General features: G+C 48.8%; 1 protein-coding gene across 1 annotated transcript in view; it reads right to left on the bottom strand.

Annotated features, from left to right (window-relative positions):
- DUSP8 (dual specificity phosphatase 8) overlaps positions 1 to 20077 on the bottom strand; it is a 138512-nt gene that overhangs the window by 79113 nt on the left and 39322 nt on the right. The window contains exon 4 of the mRNA XM_019519750.1: positions 13115 to 13253. Coding sequence (XP_019375295.1) covers positions 13115 to 13253 — 139 coding nt within the window. The remainder of the gene's footprint in view (positions 1 to 13114; positions 13254 to 20077) is intronic.

Here is a 20077-nt window from a genome sequence, read left to right as displayed (position 1 = left end):
AGATCTCAGGGCTGATGACACAGGCCAGACAGTTGCTATTTAACATGTTGTCTGTATCACAGACAATAAAAGAAATCTGCCTACTATGCTCAGGAGTAGAACAAACACTACATGCTTCAGCCAAAGTGCTAGTGTCCCATGATAGACAATTAGGAAATAAACTGCCCTCTGGGAAATTTCCCTTTCAGCCCCCATCAGTCAGCTTCCAGCTTACACCCCGAGCCATAAGGGGTTCTCTCTCTACCTAGTCTAACTGGGTATATAAAAATACCTTGATGCCAGTTTTGATTCCTGCTAAGCTCTTCTCTTTGCTAAAAGCCATGACAAGGAATGTGGGGTTTTGTTTTGTTTTTTTTTAAATCAAAAAAGTGTACTTTTCTCTATTTTAAAGTCTCGAGTCACCAGCTGCCCCCTTCTTCTTGCATGACAAGAATGGGTATATGGAAGTGCCCTGTTCCCAGTTCTGTCCCATTTGTCCTTTTGCTTGCCTCTAGCATGCCCCTTCTTATTTATCACCCCTTAAAGTAGTCCCAGCCTCTTTGCTTTCTCCAAGCCTCTTTGCTTTCTCCACACATGGCTGTCTTTCCCTACGTCTGGTTCTCTCTGTCAGCACTCCTTAGACCTCTTATTTTAGCCAAACCTGTTTTTAAAACAGAGCAACTATCAATGAATGTGTTGTGCTAGTGGAAAGTGTCCCACGAATTACACATAGAGATGGGATAATATTTTCAACATGTTGATTACCAACCTAACATTTGGCTGGCTTTCGGCAGAGCACACTGAGCGGAGGTTCTCACTGAGCTGTCCCAGCTCATTTTCTCTGGATTAGTTGCAAGTAACCTCAGACTCTCCCTTCCAATGAGAATTCCCATTAGATTTCATCTGCTCCTGTGTTGCCAGTTCATGTGGCTTTAATAGTGTCCCCTCTGAAGTTCCCCAGTCCTCTGTGGGCTTGACTATACTGAAACTCATATGCCATCTGCCAACATGGCTAACCCCACAACAGTCCTGTTTTTTTATACCCCATGCCAACCTGGGACATCTCTGCATAGTTACCTTTGCCATGGTAAAGAAGCACCTTGACCCCATCCTGAATAAAAGCTGCTGGTGCATCATAGGAAGTCTGAAGCCTATCAGCCTAAAACAGCGTGTAGCTTCTGCTTGGTATCACTCTGCCTGACATCAGCAGAGCAGTGGCCAGCAAGACAGAACGATCAAGACAAACTAAAAGATGTGAGACACCCACTGTACAACCATCCCGCAGCACACAAACACCTGAAGTCACGCACGAGCTTCCTCACCAGCACCCAACCTCTTGACACCAAACCCAAGGAGAAAACTATAGATGTGGAATGAGAGGCTGAAGAAAATACCTGACAACAACAACAACAAAAAAAGGACATTCCAGCAGCCAAGTCTTTACCACCAGGGGCTGACAAACCATGGCAAAGGTGGCAACGTCTCAACTACCTACGCACTGGAGATGGATGCTTCGAGGAACTAATGAAGTGGGACTATACTGTTGGTTCAACTACCAGTGACTGTGGCACAGTCTCATACTATGCAACACCTGCTGCAATGCCTGCTGTTTGAAGGCACACGTATAATGAAAGACCTCGCAAAGTACAATAAGTGAGCACAAGCATGTGTAACAAAATGGTCAAATGTGGTGTAGAGGTATGAGAAAAAGATGGAAAAGAAAGAATAAATGGCCAGCCTTTGTAACCTGTCTCTTAGCCAGCTCCTAGTACCAGAGAGCTTCCATAAGCACCTCTGGGAAAGGACTTCAGCAAAAGGTCCTTGAAACTCTCAGTAAATCATGCCTACTAGTTCTCCCTAATCCGCTCTTTTGCTCACACACCTTCAACAAAATTAGGGCCCAGTCAGCTGTAGATATCCTGCTGGGAACAGACACTTCCTCAGCAACACGGCTAAAAAGGGAAGGATCAAAAGGTCCAAACCAAAAACTGTTTTGTCAAAAGGGGCATGAAGATGCACTTCCAAGGCTGCTCACACACCATGGGGATGCCAGAAGACTTCTCCTAGTATGTACATATTTGCAGGAAGCAAATAAAATAAATAAAGTAAATAAAAGGGGTGGGGGAGCTGACACTTATACTGCTCCTTCCTACCTAACATTTTGCCTTGCTACAGTCCCACTAGACTGTATGTGGTCTGGGACCCTCGCCAATTCTGTCAAGGCCAGTCTGGTTGCTGAAGTGCTTGGAGGGAGGATGAAGAGGGTGGAGGGAGGGGCGGGGAGGGATTTCTCACCGATGATATTGTTACATTCTTTCCGAATCCTAGGAGTAAACAGACGCTCCAAATTTAGAAAGAACAGGACTGGAAAATTTAAACATTCCTTGAAGAATTGGTACAAAATGGAGTGGTGGGGGGGAAGGGTTGGGGATGATCTCACACATCAGAGCTAGATGAAAAGCTCAGACTTGAGTTCAGAAAGCAAACGAGGGGCCTATTTCAGGTTAGTGTGCAAGAATTGCTCCTCCCTGAAAAAAAATAAAATAAAAAGCAAAACAAGCCATTGCTCCTCTCATCCAAGAGGGGGCACAGATGTGCTCTCTGTCTAGAGCCATCTATCTTGGCCACAGGCTGTGTGTGAAAGCCCTTGACCAGCAGCCGTAAGGCAGATAGGTACAAGGCACTGTTGACCCTGGCCTGGCTTCTCCCTCTGAATGAAGCTGTCTGCACAAGGGGTTTGCATGAGTGCATGCTCCAGCTGCTGGAAGCAGGCTGCACACCACTTCTTTATCCAGCACCCCATTGCTACAGTACGAGTGCCTGCTCCCCCAAAAAAATCAAGAGCCACATCGATGCACTGTTCCTCTCTCTTCTTCCCTCCTGTGGCGACGGCTTTCCACCATTCCTGGGCTTACCCGGGGAAGCTTTGCCATCCAGACTGCTTGTTAAGCATTTTGTTTTATTTTTCTTGCACCCAGCATAAATCTGTAGCAGCATATATCACTTTTTACTTTGATGCAGAATCTATACAGAGGCTTGTGGCAGTACACTTCTCCCCACTGCTGTAGCAGGGGTCCAGGGAAGAAGACTAATTCAGAAGCCGCCCCCCCCCCCTTACAGTGCAGTTGGGAAACAATAGCCAAGTTGCCCAATGAGCTGTGCATCTGCTTTCCTGGCGGGGTAAGTCACTCTAGACCCAACCTCAGGAAGGCTGTTCAGTGTTACATCAGAACATGATGCCCAGCCGTATGATTTGGGGTAAGGGAGATGCAAGACTGAGGCAGAACAGTCTGAGAGGCAGCATGGATATACATATGCCATATCTTAGAGATACAGGGAGTCATGGGAGCTCCCCCAAGTTCTGGGCTTGAGAATGGGAAACTCTAGTTCTGCTAAGGACACCCTACGCCTTTCTGCCTGAGCACATCACAGCAGCAGCACTGAGAGCATTGAGCTCTCCAGTCCAAGAGCCCATCTCCAGAAGCTGTCGGCGCTGGTGGAGCCAGGCTGCTGTTGCTGCTTCATAAATAAATAACGATTAATTTAAAAGAGGGAGAGGGAGTCTTTTTTTTTTTTTTTGAAAAGCAAAGGGCTTGCACTGGAATAAACAAAGGTTAAAGAACAGTCAGGCTCCTGCAGGAATAGCAAAGCGTGGCTGGGAGGGAGGGAGGAGGCATTACGTAATGCAGGAAAAATGTTGGCTCCATTCAGTTTTCCACCACTTCATGTGATGTCAGGAAAACCATATAAATCAATGGGCTTTCTGCTCCCACAGATGAAGGGCAGCAAGCAGCACTATTTATCCTAAAAAAAGGGGGGATGGGGAGGGGAGACAACAAGACGACAATGATTTCCAACACTGGGAATAATGGACTCAGATTCTTTCCCTTCCCCCAAACTCCTTTGGTAACCTTGCTCCTGATGTATTTATTCTTGACAAACTCCTACCCTCTGTCCCCTTACTTTCTTTTCCTGTCCATCTGCCCCTATGACATGCCTGTATGTTCAGTGCTCTTCCATGCAGCTGACTGGGGAGAAGGATCAGATGGGACAGCCATCAGTACCACCAAGGCAGGGTGCTGAATTTCCATAACACAGGGAAACAAGGCAGAGAGAGGGAAAGAGACTTACCAAAGGCAGCACAGCCAAGACTCCTGGGTTTGATTCCTTGTTCTAGCCACTAGAACATGCAATTTGAAAGCAAAAGGGCTTTCTTTATGACTGGGAATTCCTCTCTGTGCAAGATATTATGGCAGACTTAATTAGCCATCTGATTTCATCTGCATCAGCCACCCGGAAATTCCAGCCACAAATGCAGAAAACAAAAGGTTTTGGTGCTTCACAGGAATTGCACCGATTTCCCCATTCTTCTTCCAGGGTAATCTCAAGTGCCATGAGTTAAACTGCTCAGCCTGTGCATCTTGAAACAGAAAAAACAACCAATTTGACTTTCAGGTTTCCTGTTTCACCTCAGAAAACCCGAACCCATGAGAACGGTGTGGAGCAGACTGAGGGTAGAAGCTGCCAACCCTGCAGATTTGCCTTGGTTACAGTCCCCAGTAAAGCTGCATTCAAACACTCCTAGGGCAGACAAGAAAAACTCATTTGCGCTGGTGCAAGTAACGTCTGCCTGGAACTGGAGCAAGGTGTACAAGGGCAAACCATCCTCTGGATCCTGAGTGCAGATGGACAAACTGCTTATCCACATTTGGGTAAAGCAGTTCCTGGTCCTGGATGGGATGACTCTGCTTCAGACAGGGGAGCCCAGGTCCCTTCCAGCCCTGCTTGTATGTCTATGATTTCAGTCAGCTGGGACAAGCCACCAATCAATTGCCAAAATTCACAGCGCAGGCAAAGTTTAGACCAGGGATATCAAACACACAGACCACGGGCCAGATCCATCTTGTGGGTCACTGGACTCACCCCATAAACTGGCCCCAGCCAGCACATGGCATGTGGCACATACGATGGAACCCAAGTCACGTGCACCAAAGACATCACAGTGCTTGCTCCACAGCACCGAATGCAGCCTGCACCCCAGCCCCCCTGCCACGTGCAATGCCAGGTCCAGCCCATGTGCTGGCTCTGGGGCTTGCTGGGCACACAGATCCCAGGGCTGATATGGAACATGCACCCTTTGCAGTACACAGGCTGGACCTGGCACAGGGGACCTGAGGGTGGGCTGCATACAGTCTGCTTGCCCCGGGGCTTGTGTGTGCTGTGCTCAGTGCATGGGCTGAACCCAGTTCCATGGCCACTCCACTGGGGCTCACTCCCAGTTCAGCCTACAGACCAACTCAGGGATGCTTATCTGGCCCACAAGGGTGGACTAGTTTGACACCCTGGGTTTAGACTGATGAGCAATGCTTTGGGAAGCTCTCCACTGGGTTTCCCTCATCTCCCCACAAGCTGCAAAACAAAATACCACCACTCCAAGGGGATGTCCACTAGCCTTTAGTCATGGCATGGCCTTTAAGTCAGGTGCAGAAAGGGATCAGAGATAGATCTGGCATCTAATACCAGAATTTGTACTTGGGACCAAAAGGTGAAGGCCAAGTCAGCTCCTCTGCAAGACACCTTCCCCTTAGGGCTTGTGCTGCTGGGATTTAAGCAGAGTTACTCTGGATCTGATCAAATGGGTTGGGCAGTGGACACCATCCTTTCCTCCATTTTTAAGAACTCTTGCACTTGTTGGAGGAGGACAATGAACAGGTCTGAGAGTTTCTGAGCTGTAAGTCAGCAGAAAGCACACTAGCACAGTGGTTTTCAACCTTTTTTCATTTGCAGACCTCTAAAAAATTTCAAATGGAGATGCAGACATCTTGGAATTACAAGTGAGAGTTGTCACATACTTTTGATTCATCATAGTAATCTTTCATGGAGCCTTTACACATAGTCTGCTGACCCCCAGGGGTCTGTGGACCACAGGTTGAAGACCACTGCTCTAGCATCAAGATTAACCTGCTACAGAATCATAGAGAAACAGGGCTGGAAAGGACTTCCATAGGTCACCTAGTCCAACCCCCTAGGCTGATCCTGCTCGAGGCAGGATCATCCCTACCCAAACCAGCCTATGCAAATCCATTGTTTAATGTCTTAGCAAAAATACAGTCAACCTGACAAACACAAGGCATAACTCTCTAACCTGCCACAGGTAAAAGTGTGCGTGCATGCGTGCGGGGGGAACGGGACCATGGTGGCCAATGTTCTACTTCTATAAAGGTTGTCAACATTAACATATGCTCAAGAGATCCCAGGAAGAAAGCCACATTCCCCGCTACAAAGGAAGGCACCCCCCTCCCCCCCCCCACAGTCCATACTAATCTGACCATGAGGTCAAATTCTCGCCTGACCCCAAATATGCCAACTGGTCTGACCCTGAGCTGGGAACCTCTGGCTTTAAGTCCCAGCAGAAGCACTGGCAAATGCCAGTCACAATCTCCAACCTTGGCTGCAGCCAACACCCAATGCCTCTGAGGCAGGCTTAAATACAAAACCAAACCTCAAACACATGTAAAACGGGGGGGGGCAGCAGTGGCAATTCCCTGGCCACCCCATGTGGCAATCAGCAAAGCTCAGAAACATGGGAAATACCCATAGTAGAAGATAGGCACAGCTATGCCTAGATAATCCCAGATCAGTGGCTGTCCAGTCCTCCTTTTTTTTGAACACCTCCAGTGATGGAGAGTCCACAACTTCCCTAGGCAGTCTGTTCCACTGCCTCACTGTTCTAACTTTTTAACAGTGAAGAAGTTTTTCCCTGATCTCTAGTCTAAACCTACTTTGATACAATTTTAAGCCATGGCAGTGAAAGGTGGGCGGGGGTGGGGTGGGGACGGGATGATTTCTTTCCCCCTAGCAAAGGAAGAACACAGCCGTCACAGGGTAGAACTACAGCACTGACTTTTTGAGCATTTTTGCCAGGAACCAAGGGCAGATAAAATATTAATTTTCTAAATTTTTAGGGGCCCCGCGGGCCAGATGCAGCCTGTGGGCCATATTTTGCCCACCCCTATATTAGTCAGTTTAGAAAGTCTTGGCCCCATCTGCCTTTAACCTGTCTGTCCAGATTCTTGCACACTGCCACTGCAACAACAAACAAGGTGGGCCCAAGAACTCCTGCTATGAGAAAGCTTCAAAGTATGCTTTCCTTCAGATGTCTGTCCTCCCAGAGCATGACTTAGTTTTTCTGGAGGTCTACTTTCTTGGAAGCTGGCTGGTTAAAGATGGACCCATAACCATAACAACAACAACAACAACAAAGCAGACTGGGGCGTGTTGTTCAAGGCACTGTGCAAAACACATACTAAGACCATCTCTGGCGTTAGGAGCTTAAAACCTAGGAGGGACAAGGTACATAGAAAAAGGACACTAGGGCAAAAATGAAGCAACTTGTCCAAGATCACACTGAAAATCTGCAGTGGAGCTGGGAACTGACTCAGACTTTGAGATAAAGTTCAATACCCTGGCCACAAAACTGGGCTTTGCAGAAGACAGAGCTTGCAAAGCCTCTTGCAGCAGTGACCCCCAAAACCTCTGCCGAGGACAAGAGGATGTGGATAAGATGGAAAAGCCACCCCCAAAATAATCACATTACATATCCCATAGAGACAAGGACTCGCTTATCTCACATGTATTACCATACGTCAGTCCACTGACTTCAGTGGGCATACTTTGGACTACTGCCAACCTAAGCCAGATCAGAATTTGAGTCAATACTTCCAATGTGCTGTTGCAGTTTTAGCAAACCACCAAAAACTTTATATGGAAGCAGGAAAAAGGGGCCTGAAACTGTTTCCCTTTGCACCAGATTTGCAAGGGGATGACATCACCAACATCAGCAGCATTGCCCCATTTACCCTGGCATGGGATCAGAATCTGGCCCAGCATGTGCGTCCCTCTCAGACCTCCCAAGAGCTGCACAATTTGGGTCTAAAATAGCTGGCTGCTGCCCACGTTGCAGGAAGGAGGAAACTGCGTGTGTTAGAAAGTGTGCTCAGCCACCCTCTAAATGTTTTCAGCAGTGTTTTTTGAGTCATGGTTTCCATATAAAACTCAGCAGCCATGACCCAGTGTTCTACATTTCGGTTCCTTTTTTCCGCACATTAGCGGTCTGCATTTCCCATTAGCAAAAATCGGCAGGCTCCAGGGTGTGCAGCTCATGACGCCACAATGAAAGTAGCACAGGAGATTTTGCCAAAACCTCAGCAAGGCAATTACCAGCCACTTCTGGGAACATACTCCCTCCTGTGCTGGCTGGGATTGCTCTTTGAGGGCTTCTTCTACACAGGGAAAAGGACCAGGGAAGAGAGGAGGAGTGGGGAGGGAGGGCTTAGAAACCTGTGAGCAGGATTTATTTAGCATGTTTTAAACACCACTGGGAACCTGGTCCAGGCAGATAAAGACCTGCTTGAAAACAGGGCAGCTGGACATCATTGTGACTAACCCTAGCAGTTAACACACCTAGTTAAACACACCGATTGTTTTCAAAGAGCAGAGAAAGAATGAGATGACATGGGCTTGGAGCTGGGGATGCCTAGGGCCAAACTTTGCCCATGCTGCCCAAAACACATCACCCAAACATGAAACAATCATTGTCCCAGGGCAGGGAAAGCTCGAGAGCAGTGGTTCTCAGACTTTTTAGAATTGGGATCCTGCTCATAAAATGCCAGCTCTTAGTTTTCACTTGTTTTTTTGACTACATGGAAATAATAGAGAGTTTCTTCTGTTGCAAAAAACTCAGATATCATAACAGGTCAGAAAGTTCTCAGTGCTATGGATTCCTATTTGAAATCCCTGGGCTTAGCTTGTCAATCGTGTTTGTGCACCTGACAGTGCTAACATCACATGGTACCCCACATCATCCTTGAAGGATTTCAAAAGGCACCCTGGTTGAGAATCAAAAAAGAGAAACAAAGAAAAAGAAAAATCAGGCTCACAACCTAGCCACTGGTGCTTTCATACATGGGGAGTTAGGGGCAGCAAAGAAGGGAGAGGGAGGAAGGGAGGCTAGGGGGAAAACAGTTTTAGCATCCAGAAGTACAACCCAGAAGCCTGTTAGCACAAGGCTTAGTTATACTTCCATTCTTCCCTTGTTCTGCCCACCTTCCCAGTCTGGCACTTGCAGAGTGCGTGGCATCAGGAAACAGGTCAAGGGAAGAGCAAATGAGGTTTGTGTTTCCCCTTTTACCTGTCCCCAGAAAAACTAAGTCCAGGTGCAATATCAGAGCTGAGAAGACGTTAGGTGGCTTCTGTCAGGTGACTAGCAAGAGGTGCTTGCCTCCAAAAGCCACTGTCCCTGTTCTAAATGCACATGTGTGGCACCAGAGAGTTGGCATGTCCTGCAACAGCCAATCACTGCAGCCAATCACTGCAACTGCTTCCAGGAGCGGCTGCAGCTGCTTCTAGGAGCAAGTGCCAGCTGATCGCTGCAGCCACTCCCAAAAGCAGCTGCAGTGAGCACAGTGATCAGCTGGCACTTGCAGGGGGGGCACCAGCATTCCTATCTGCGCCCCATGCCCATTGTCTAAGCAGCAAGTGCAGCCATCAGGGGGTGCACCGGTGCTATCAGGGGGTGCACGTGCACCCCCCCTACACGTTGCCACTACACCACTGGCTCATATTCAGCTTATTGTCCACTCTAATTCTCAGGCCCTTTTCTGCAGAGCTGCTGCCCAGCCAGTCAGCACCCAGCCTGGGATTGTTCCACCGTAAGTGCAAGATGTTGCACTTGTTGAACCTCATGAGATTTCTTTTGGCCCAATACTCTAATTTGTCTAAGTTGCTCTGAATCCTAGCCCTACCCTCCAGCGTATCTATTACTCCTCATAGCTTGGTGTCATCTGTAAACTTGCTGAGGGTGCACTCTATGCCATCTTCCAAGTCACTGATGACAACATTGAATAAAACCAGCCCCAAGACTGACCCCTGGGGCACTCCACCTGATACCTGCTGCCATCTAGATATCAATCCATTGATTACTACTCTGAGCCTGGTGCTCCAGCCTGTTTCCTATCTACTTCACAGTCCATTCATCCTGCCTGTACTTCCTTAGCTTGCCTGCAAGAATGTTGTGGGAGACAGTATCAAACACCTGGCTAAAAATCAAGGTACACCACATGCACCGGTCTCTCTCCACATTCACCTCATCACAGAAGGCAATCAGGTTGGTCAGGCATCACTTGCCCTTGATGAATCCATGCTGACTATTCTTAATCACCTTCTTTTCCTCCAAGTGTTTAGAGGAACACTTGAAGATCTGCTCCAGGATTTTTCCAGGGACTGAGGTGAGGCTGACTGGTCTGTAGTTCCCTGGATCCTCCTCCTTCCCTTTCCTAAATATGGGTATTATGTTTGTCCTTTTCCAATCATCCAGGACCTCTCCTGATCACGATAAGTTTTCAAAGATGATGGCCAATGGTACTGCAATCACATCCCTCAGCACCGTTGGGTGCATCCCATCCAACCCTATGGACTTGTACATATCCAGCTTTTCTAAACAATCCCTAAGTGTTCTTTCAGCACTGAGGGCTGCTCACCTCCTGCCCAAACTGTGCTGCCTGGTGCATTAATCTGGGAGCTGACCTTGCCTGTGAAGACTTGGCAAAAAAAGGTATTGAGCACTTCAGTTTTTTCTGCATTCTCTGCCACAAGGTTGCCTCCCCCATTCAGTAAAGGACCCACACTTTCCCAGATCCTCCTTTTGCTACGGACATACTTGTAGAAACCCTTCATGTCCCTCACTAGCTGCAACTCCAATTGTACTTTGGCCTTCCTGACTTCATCCCTGCATGCCCAAGCAATGCACACGGCAAAAAGGCCTGGCTCAAACAGCTCCCAAGCTCAACAAACAAATGGGAAGAGAAATGTAGGCACAGATTGCTGATGCAGTACCCCATGGTCACCCAGTGGGTCTGTGGTAGAACCAGAAACAGAATGCAGGTCTCCTACATCCCAGGGTCTCCTTCCCAGGGCTCTGCTATGACCCCCCCCCGGCATGTTATTAAACACCTTTCCCCACACCCCAGTGGTCAGCAGGCTGCAGATCAGGGCAGATGGTCTGTCACAGCTTTGCCTTTTAGGACAAAAATCTGCAACTACCACAGGCTTTGGATTTATTTATACCCAGTCATAGCCTTTATGATGTAAAGCCAAACTTCTTCATGGGTGTTCACAGGCTTCATCCAATTTTGCCCAGATGGCAAGCCTCAGATGCAGAGGTCAGCACCTCCAGCCCCCACACGTCTTATCTGCCTACGCCTGAAATAAAAATCACAGCCCATTCATGGCAGAGCCAGGAATAGGACCCAGGAGTTCCCTGCTATATAACTACCAGATCCTGACCTGGACATATTCAACACAGCACCAGTGCCAATACATATTGAGCTGCTGCCCAAGGCTGCCTATGCCACATGTCCAAGGACAGAAGCAGGCTGCTGGCAACCCACACATAGTGCTTGGAAGGCCAGACGGCTCACCGATGGAGCCCTTTCTTCCAAGCCACTGGGATCAATAGGAGCTTTTAACCTCCTCTCCACCCGCTGCCTTTATCCCCTCCCTTTGTCCAGCTGGAGATATGTCATGGAGCCTTTCATTCACGTCTTCTCTCCCTCGGTTTCTGCTCACCCCGTCACTGTGGCACTCGCTCTGCCGAAAGGCTATAATTAGAACATTGTGCTCGCCTGTTCTCGTGCGAGCTGTGTTCTTGGATAACACAATCCCCAGGGGACCCCGATTCATTCCAGTGATAACCTTCACCCCCCCCATCCCCCAAGCCCTCCCGTTCCGTTTCCAAATGAATGCATTGGGATTTTTTTTTCTTTTAACAGGAGCGAGAATGTGTGCTACTCTGGAAGGGCTCCTGGTCATGCATGCACTCTTTAAATATTAAGCAGCATGGGGATGGGGACAAATGCTTTCTTTAGGGAAGCGGGTAATTGGATACATTCAACGATATCCCTTCCCTCCCGCCCCATCAGCATCCTCCCATCCGCGCAGCCAACTCCCCACATAGCCCTTCCCTGCAGCACTGTTCCGTAACACAATAGCCCTGCTTGCTCTGTCCTCCAAGCAGGAGGCAGATGGAAAATGTCCCCTAAATGCTCCAGAACCAGAAGGTACAAGGAGAAGAGGCTCTCAAGAGCAAGCAAACCCCTGCCACTGTTTGAAGTAGGAAACAGCCACAATGCTGCATAGAGCCACAGCACAGGATCCTCCTCTGCGTGTGTGTGCACATGGGTTTGTGTTGATGTGCAACACTGCCCTCTCCTGGGAGAAGTGACCAGATTCTGAAGTTGAACCAGTTGGTGCCCTTTGGTGTCTGAGCTGGGTTTACCATGGGGAGATGTTCCTTAAGCTCAGCAGGCAAAAGCCACACAGTCTAACTGGTCTAATACAGAAGACTATACCATACTGACACCTCTGTGTGTGTGTCCAGCCCCTGGCATATTAAACCCACCATAATCAAGCATCCTCCAAGAGGAGCTATAATGTAGTAGTCTTGTGTACTTGTCAAAGATCCCATGGCACAAGTATAGGGTGTTTATCCTGGTGCCCAGGCAACATGCCAGCTCAGATAATTACATCCTGCCTTACTCAAACTCCCTCTGCGTTTTCTACTGTGGTGACATCATTCCTCATTTCCTGAGCCAACTCCACCGTGTTATTAAACAACAGCTGGGTTACGCCCCAGAGGAGGCTGCTTTCCAGTGATAGGTGGACCTATACAGGTTGTACGAGCGCAAACCACATTGGGAAGAGAAAGAGAGATATGCAAGTGGACAGCAAGTTGCTAAAGCACCTGCCTCAAGATGTGGGACACCTAAGGCCAAGTTAAGACAGGGGTAGAGATGAGCCCATATAATGGTAATGGGCACACACCTGCCAGGAGGTGGATGCTGCAGCCAGACACAGCATTGTTGACACGATGTCAGCTAGGGAAACCTCACCTTTGAGAGCGCAGCAGTACACTGAGGAATATGACTACAGGTATGAGCACACCAAGTGCTGACTTCAGGTGCTCCCTCTGGCCCCCACCAGAATCGCTAGTTATCACCACTCATGAGACATGGCCTCTCTGCCCTGTCCTGAAGAGGCAGAGCTCCGATTTCTCCAGGGACATCCAAGCAATTCCTACCTGTGAGGATGGAGACACTGTGGAAGCAGCTGTCCAGCTTGCCCAGAAGGATAGAAAGGAAGCTGTCGGCGGCCAAACCGTTCACATCCCGGGTGCTCTGGTCATAGACCACCACATCCTGGTGCTCTTCCGCCTCCACCTGTGGAGGAAACCACCACAACAGACCATTACAGCATGCAGGGGTGGACAACCATCATCCCTGACCTGGGAACACAGTGCAGGGAGTTGTGCTACCCATAGTTCATACTCCACATAGCCAGGGATTCCCCATTCTGTGTTGGAAAGGATTCCCCAACCTGAGGAATGAGGCAGCAAACTCCTCCACTGTCCAGACTGCAGATCAGGGATGGGGAGCTGAATAGGGAGGTACAGACAAGAGAGGAGCAGGTAGTCACAGAAAAGAGAGGACACACCTCTGGCTCCCATCTTAACCCAGGTGGGGGATGGAGCAGGACTCTACTGCTGTTAGAGGAACCAGAAAGCAGTTATGCCTCCCTCACTCTTGCCCCCGCTATCCCAGTCCATCAAGAATTCTGTCCCACTCCATTATAAACCAGAGAAAGTTTGCCCATTAGCTCATAGCCCAGGAGGATTATTTGGATAGGAAGGCTAAGATTTTCTAGAATGATCAACGATGCCTACAAGCATTTTACTATGGACTCCTGTGCGACTGGTTAGGCCAGCTGTGAGCACTTGCAAAACTCCAACCTCAAATCTACTAGCTTCCCTATTTACAACTTATGATTTCTGGTACTTCATGCCACATCTGTTATACCTCCATGTACACAAACCGTCCCATCTGTGGCACCTCCAGATGTCTATTTTCCCATTAAGCTCTTTTAATATTTCCTCACAAGCCAACCCTCTCAGCACATCTAGTGACCTTCACTACTCTTTGCCTGACTGTCTTTCAAATCCTCGGGACTATATTCTGTAGGTCAGGGTATTCCTAGCCAAGCCGTGCAGAGGGAGAAAAGAGTCTCTGCTCCACTGTCTGAAGGCAGAGGGCAGGGGGTATCTACACACCCTCTATCGCACGATGTCTCTGGGCATCCAAACCCCAGAACTGCATTAGCTTACTCTGACAGTGCACAAGTCTGTATATGAGGTAGCGGGTTCAGGTGGATAGGGCTATGGACTGGTATTCAGGATACCTGCATTTCAGGCCTTGCTCTGTCACTGACCTGCTACATAATCTCATAGAAATCACCTCCCCTCTCTCTGCCTTCATTTCCCTTCCCAACCAGTGCCTGCGTTATCACTTGGACTGTAGAGTCTTTGGGGCAGGGCTGCACTCGGCCTGTGTACGTACAGTGCCCTGCACTCTGGGACCTCCCTCGGTATTACCACAGCATTAATGGGTTAGTAATTTGCCACCTGCTGTGCCTCCTCTAGCTCTCTAGCTCTGCCAGGAGAGCTCATTCCAAACCTCCTGTGGATCAAACATAGCCCTTAGCACATCAAGGTGTGGCAATATCTTCCTATTAGCTTCAGTTTAAGTGGATTCCCAGCATCTCCTTCCTCTTGGTACTCCTAACAGGGACCACACGCAGCAGAGCACTCCGAGGGATGATGGGAGGGCTTTTTCCAGCTCTCGTGTCCCTTTCTGTGCACGAGCACCACACACAGGCTCTGCTACCGTCTCAAGGCCCAAGCTACACCAAGCTTGGGCATGGTGGCATACCCCTGAGGCTTGTCAGCTTCTTGTCTAGGCATGGCACTAGACACTTTGGAGAAGATGGTGCTCCGAGAGGTTCATGGCATCCATTCAGTGGCAGGGTTATGGTGGGATTGAGGCACTAAAGCCTGAAAGATGAGTTCATTGAAGGCTACTAGAATCCAGGAACCCTGATGGCTCAGTGCACCTGCTGAATAGGGTGACATACACCTGCCTTAGGAACTATCAGTCTCCAAACCTTTGGGGTGAGATGCATCTGTTCACTGCTATATCTCATCAGGGCCTTGGTTGTCACAGCTCTCCAGTGTCCAGGGCCTGGAGTGTGAATCTTTTCCCCAAATCTGGTGTTGGGGTAAGATGGACACTGTGTGCCACTGGCTTTAGTGGCACTCCCATCTCTCCTGCTCTCCTCCCCTAGTGTACAGTAGATTTTTTGTACTATAACATTTTAATTTCCCCTGGGCTGGAGGGTGAGGAATATATGCTCTTGTGGAGTTTTTTGGGTTGACGTTTAATATGTGGTTGCTTATAAAAAGAAACAAACAAACAAACAAAAAAAAAACAAAACACAAAACACATGGGACCAAACTGGGTTGTCCCACCAAGTCTCATGTTCCCTAGCACTACACTCACAAGCCCTTCAGGATGCCGATTCAGGGACAACCCTAACAGCAACGGGGTCCGGTTCCTGCCCACATATCCCAGCTGCGTACCACCAACGTATCACTTCTCTGCATACAACTACCCGAGCTACCCGTCCCTCAGGTTGTTGCATTCCAGTTCCATCTCTATTGTCGGCCACATTTCCTGCCCAGCACTCAGCAGTCACCCCACCTTTCAAAAGCAAAACATTGTCAAGCTCAAATCACCTGGCCACCAGTGGTACAGTGTTGCCCTCCCAGTTTGAGATAAAACACATTCTCCTGGGAACAGGAACAACCCCAAACTCGCATTCCCTTCCCTCACCCAGTCCCTTCAGCCCCGTGCTGCAGCGCTAACCACTGCATATTGTTCAGTGCTGCTCTCAAGTGTCCTGTAGAGCAAAGGCATCGTTTAAGGCAGGATTACTGGCATTCCCAGGCTTTGGGCTTGGGGAGGGGTCCTCCCGGGACCTAATCAGGCCCTCCATACACCAGAGGCTTGCACAGGAAGTGGCCTTGGCACAGGAAGCCCAGCTTCTGCTGACTCCTGACCTATAGCATTCTTGGTTCGGTTCCAGGAGCTAAGCCTGAGCTGTCCCATGGCTTGCTATTCCTTGCAAGTGGGAGCAACTTCTTTCCATGCACCACCTGTGCAAGTAAGTGGGACTCTCTTCAACAGCTCCACACCTTTCTTGAGGCAATGCAGGAGTAGCACTGGGACTGTGGATTTCCTGAGGTCTTGAATGGACACCAACTTATTCATAATTTCCACACCCAAACCAAGACTTCCTTGACTGCAGGGAATAATTCATGCTTAGACTGACACCGAACTCAGTTCTGCAAAGTGCTGAGCATCCTCCAGTCCAACAGCAGTAACAGAAATGAGTCTGTAAAAGGCAGCCTGCTGCCTGTTCCTGGTAGAGACCAAGGTGGGTAAGAAACAGAGGACCCTGGGACCAGCACAGTTGCACCACTGTTAGGACTGGAGTGAAAAAGTACACAATTCGAAGCCTACTCAAGGAAGTACACGAGAAAAGTTAATGGAAAATAGGCTGTCCAGAAAGTGAAAGTCCATGGAGCAGACCAAATCTGGTATAAATTTGGATCATTAAAAATTGTGGGGAAAAAATGCAACCTCAAATATCAACTGACACACACCATGCATGCTGGAACACAGGCCACAAATCAGAAAGGATACTGGTAAACTGGGAGGGTTTACAGAATAGCCACAAGAACAAAGAAGGGACTGAAAGGACCTAGGCCTTATCATGAAGGAAAGTAGGAGTGTCATCTGCTTATCTTAACAATTCCAAGGTAAAAGGGGAAAACTGATCAGCCCTGCAAGTACTTTCAGAGGGGACAGAAACTAGATAATCAAGGGCTCTTTCGTCTAGCTGACAATGGTAGAACAAGATCCTAGAGCTGGAATCTGAAACTAGGCAAATTCAGCTAGAAATAAACCACGGGTCTTTAACAGAGGGAGCAACTTGCAAGGGCCAAGGTGAAGTCTCGCACACTGAGAACTTTAAAATTAAGATATGATCTAATTCAAATGGGGACATATGAAGGGAAGCCCTCTGGCCTGTGTTTTATAGGAGGTCAGACTAAATGACCACAAGGGTGCCCTCTTCCCTTCAGCACAGAGTCTCACAACGTTGTCATAATACAAACAACGCTGCTTCCCATGCAGCTGGGCACTCTTGTTCAGATCCTGGGAAAATCCCAGTGCCCAACAGTGCCAGGAAGAGAAATGGATTTGGGCCCGTACGATGGGGAGAGGAATAAAGGGGGAACAACTCCACTTTCCAGACCCACACAATCCATAAAGCAACATGGCTGCTTGGCTTGTACCCACTTCATCAAGGCTTCTTCCACATCTCCAATATATAGATATTCCATGCCCAGCGTGGCCCTGCAAGGCACATCCCCTGCCACTGCTGATGCTACACTGCATTAGAGTTCCCTCCCTATAGGTAAAAATCAAGGCAAGCAAAACACTGCTCTATCAACAGGAGAGAGAGGATAGAAGAGGACACTTAGCCACCATGGAACCTAAACCACCGAGATGGGGGGGGACGGGCCATGTCAGGGAGATAACAGCATTGGGCAGCAGAATTATCCCACAATAGGATTTAGTGTTCCTTCCACACAGGGAGGCTTTGTTTAGGCCATTACTGAAGGGTTGCTGGGCAACAGCAGATATATGTGTGACAGGGTTTACATCTTATTAAAGTTATAAGGTTTCAGGCAACATAAATGCCAAACAAGCACTGGCCTCACATGGCCCGACTGCAGCTAACAAATACTACGTTCGCTGGGAAAGACCCTGGAAATAGGCTGATGGGAAGGTTGGGATCTAATCAAAATGAATTTATTTGCCTTTGGAGTGAAGAGCGGCAGACAAATCCAGCCCCGAGCTGGTGCTGGTGTAGAAACAGAGGCAAGACCGTATCTGCCTCTACTCTCCAAGACCCTGGCTTCTCCTCATCAACCATTAAAACGGACCACTCATGCCCTTGATCAAACAGGGCTTCACAGGGTTACAGCACCACTGTGGCCTGGGTCCAACTCTACCCTGCACCTCAGTAGGTGCCACAGAGTAGGCAAGGTGACAGGCCAGCACCTGCATGTTGCAGCCAAGGGAGCTGATGCAAGCAATAATCTGCAACTGGATTAGTATACAAAGGGCAGTTGTGTTTCTGGGATTGCAAAGATGCTGGTGGGTGGAAGCTCACAGGGCTGGAGGAGTCCTAGCTGGTCGGGCCATGAAGAAACATACAAAGTGCTCTGAGTGGGCTCCTGGCTGATGAGACTTGTAGAGGCGAGGAGGAAGGGCCCATATTACATGGCCACTTAGGCTACCCCAACCATGCCAACACAGCAGAACTCCCTATGGAGTTATGTGGTTTTGGCACTCCAGGGAAGGCTAAGCCCAACTTTAGACCTGGCCGTAAAGAGGAGAAGAGCTGACAGGGGATCAGATGCTGGAGCCAGAATCCACATCTACTAACGGCATAGGAAAGTTAAAGAACATTAACCAATTCCTAGCACACTTTCTTGGAAAGCTTTGTCTAGTCAGTGACCTAGCACTGTAAAACAATGAAGCAGCCTGGGGGTAAATTAACCATTTCCCCATGAACAATAACTTCAACCTCACCTGACCTCATCCTGTAGTGCTCCCAAAATGGCCTCTATGTCCCAAATCCAGATGGAAGGATGCTCAACTCCTGCATTTCTGAAGTGCCCCATGACATGACAATCTACTGGAAGCTGCTCCTGCTACCAGAATGCACCTCTGCCCAGCACTGGCCAAGCAGTATAGAGATCACAGCTAGTCTTTTGATAATAAGCCAAGCACAGTGCCAGTTTGAAAACAAACTCACCAACTACTTCAAACCCCACTGACTTCTGCTCCCACCTGGTGCTTCTTTCTGCTCAGGGCAGTGATTCTCAACCAGGGTGGTGGAGGGCCAAGGTGTGCAAAACATGATTCACAAGATCAACCCAGAGATGCCAAATAGGAACCCACAGCATCAAAACCATTCAGACCTCCTGCAGTCTTTCCGAGTTCTTTGTAATGGATGAATTGCTCTATTAGAAGCCCAGAGAAGCAGGGCTGGAAGAGACCTCTAGAGATCATCTAGTCCAATCCCCTCCCTAAGGCAGGATCATACCAATCCAAACCATAATCTAAACTCTACATAAGACTACCATCAACAATTCATTAATTTTTTGTAGTAAAAAAAAAAAAAGTGAAGACTAAGAGCTGACATTCTCCAAGGACTGCCTCAAGCCTATCAAGGGGCATCACAACCCCAGAAAGGTTGAGAGCCACTGGCTTAGGGTTCAACTAATTTGTGCCAGACAGCTCATTCTACCCAGCACACACGCCCCCCATATTGCCTAGGGTAAACTCCATGCAAGTGACTAAGGTAGGATTGTCAGCCATACAGCCAGACTGTCTGGGCGCAGAGGGCAGTGGCTAATCAGAGCAACCAGTCCCATTATTGACAGGAACAACAAGTAGAAGTCCATACACCCCCTGTTCTTCCTGTTGGGACCAGCAATGAGTTGGCCCCTACTACAGACCATGGGCATGTATGCTCATCACTGAACTCACCTGCCCACTGGGAATGGAGCTAAGCCCAGCCAGCCCACCCACAGTAACAGAAGACTAGACGCTACTTCACAGTGCCCAAGGCAGACTTGACTCCCCTTCTAACCACAGGGTCAGTCTCTTCCCCTCTCTCTTTTGGCCAAGCCTCAGCCAAGCCTAGAACTGCACACCACAGAGACTCCCCAGAATTCGGTGAGATATTTGTGAGCAGAGATGGCTCCAGGGGCTTTGGCATAGGCAGCCACTCAACACGGTTGCGCACAGGACAGGCAGCCGCATTAACATTTCCAGACAAAAGGGTACAGTTAAAAATCAGCCCACGAATCACCCGAGGCACTGAGACAAGGGGCTCCTTCCTCCAATGCCAATGGCGCAAGCTATGCCCTTATTTGTGCTGCTGCTGTCTCAGCAACCCACACCCTCATGAGAATGAAGCTATGCTGCCACGGTGCCAGTCTTCTGGCCTACGCATCCAGGAGTACACGACTGCCCTGGTATAATTATAAACACCTGCCGGGGGGGGGGGG

The sequence above is a fragment of the Gavialis gangeticus genome, unplaced genomic scaffold (assembly GCF_001723915.1).
Source record: "Gavialis gangeticus isolate Ggan-Ray unplaced genomic scaffold, GavGan_comp1, whole genome shotgun sequence".
NCBI classification, from domain to species: Eukaryota; Metazoa; Chordata; order Crocodylia; family Gavialidae; genus Gavialis; species Gavialis gangeticus.
Note: the sequence above shows the minus strand (reverse complement) of the source record. Positions and strands in the feature narration are given on the sequence as shown.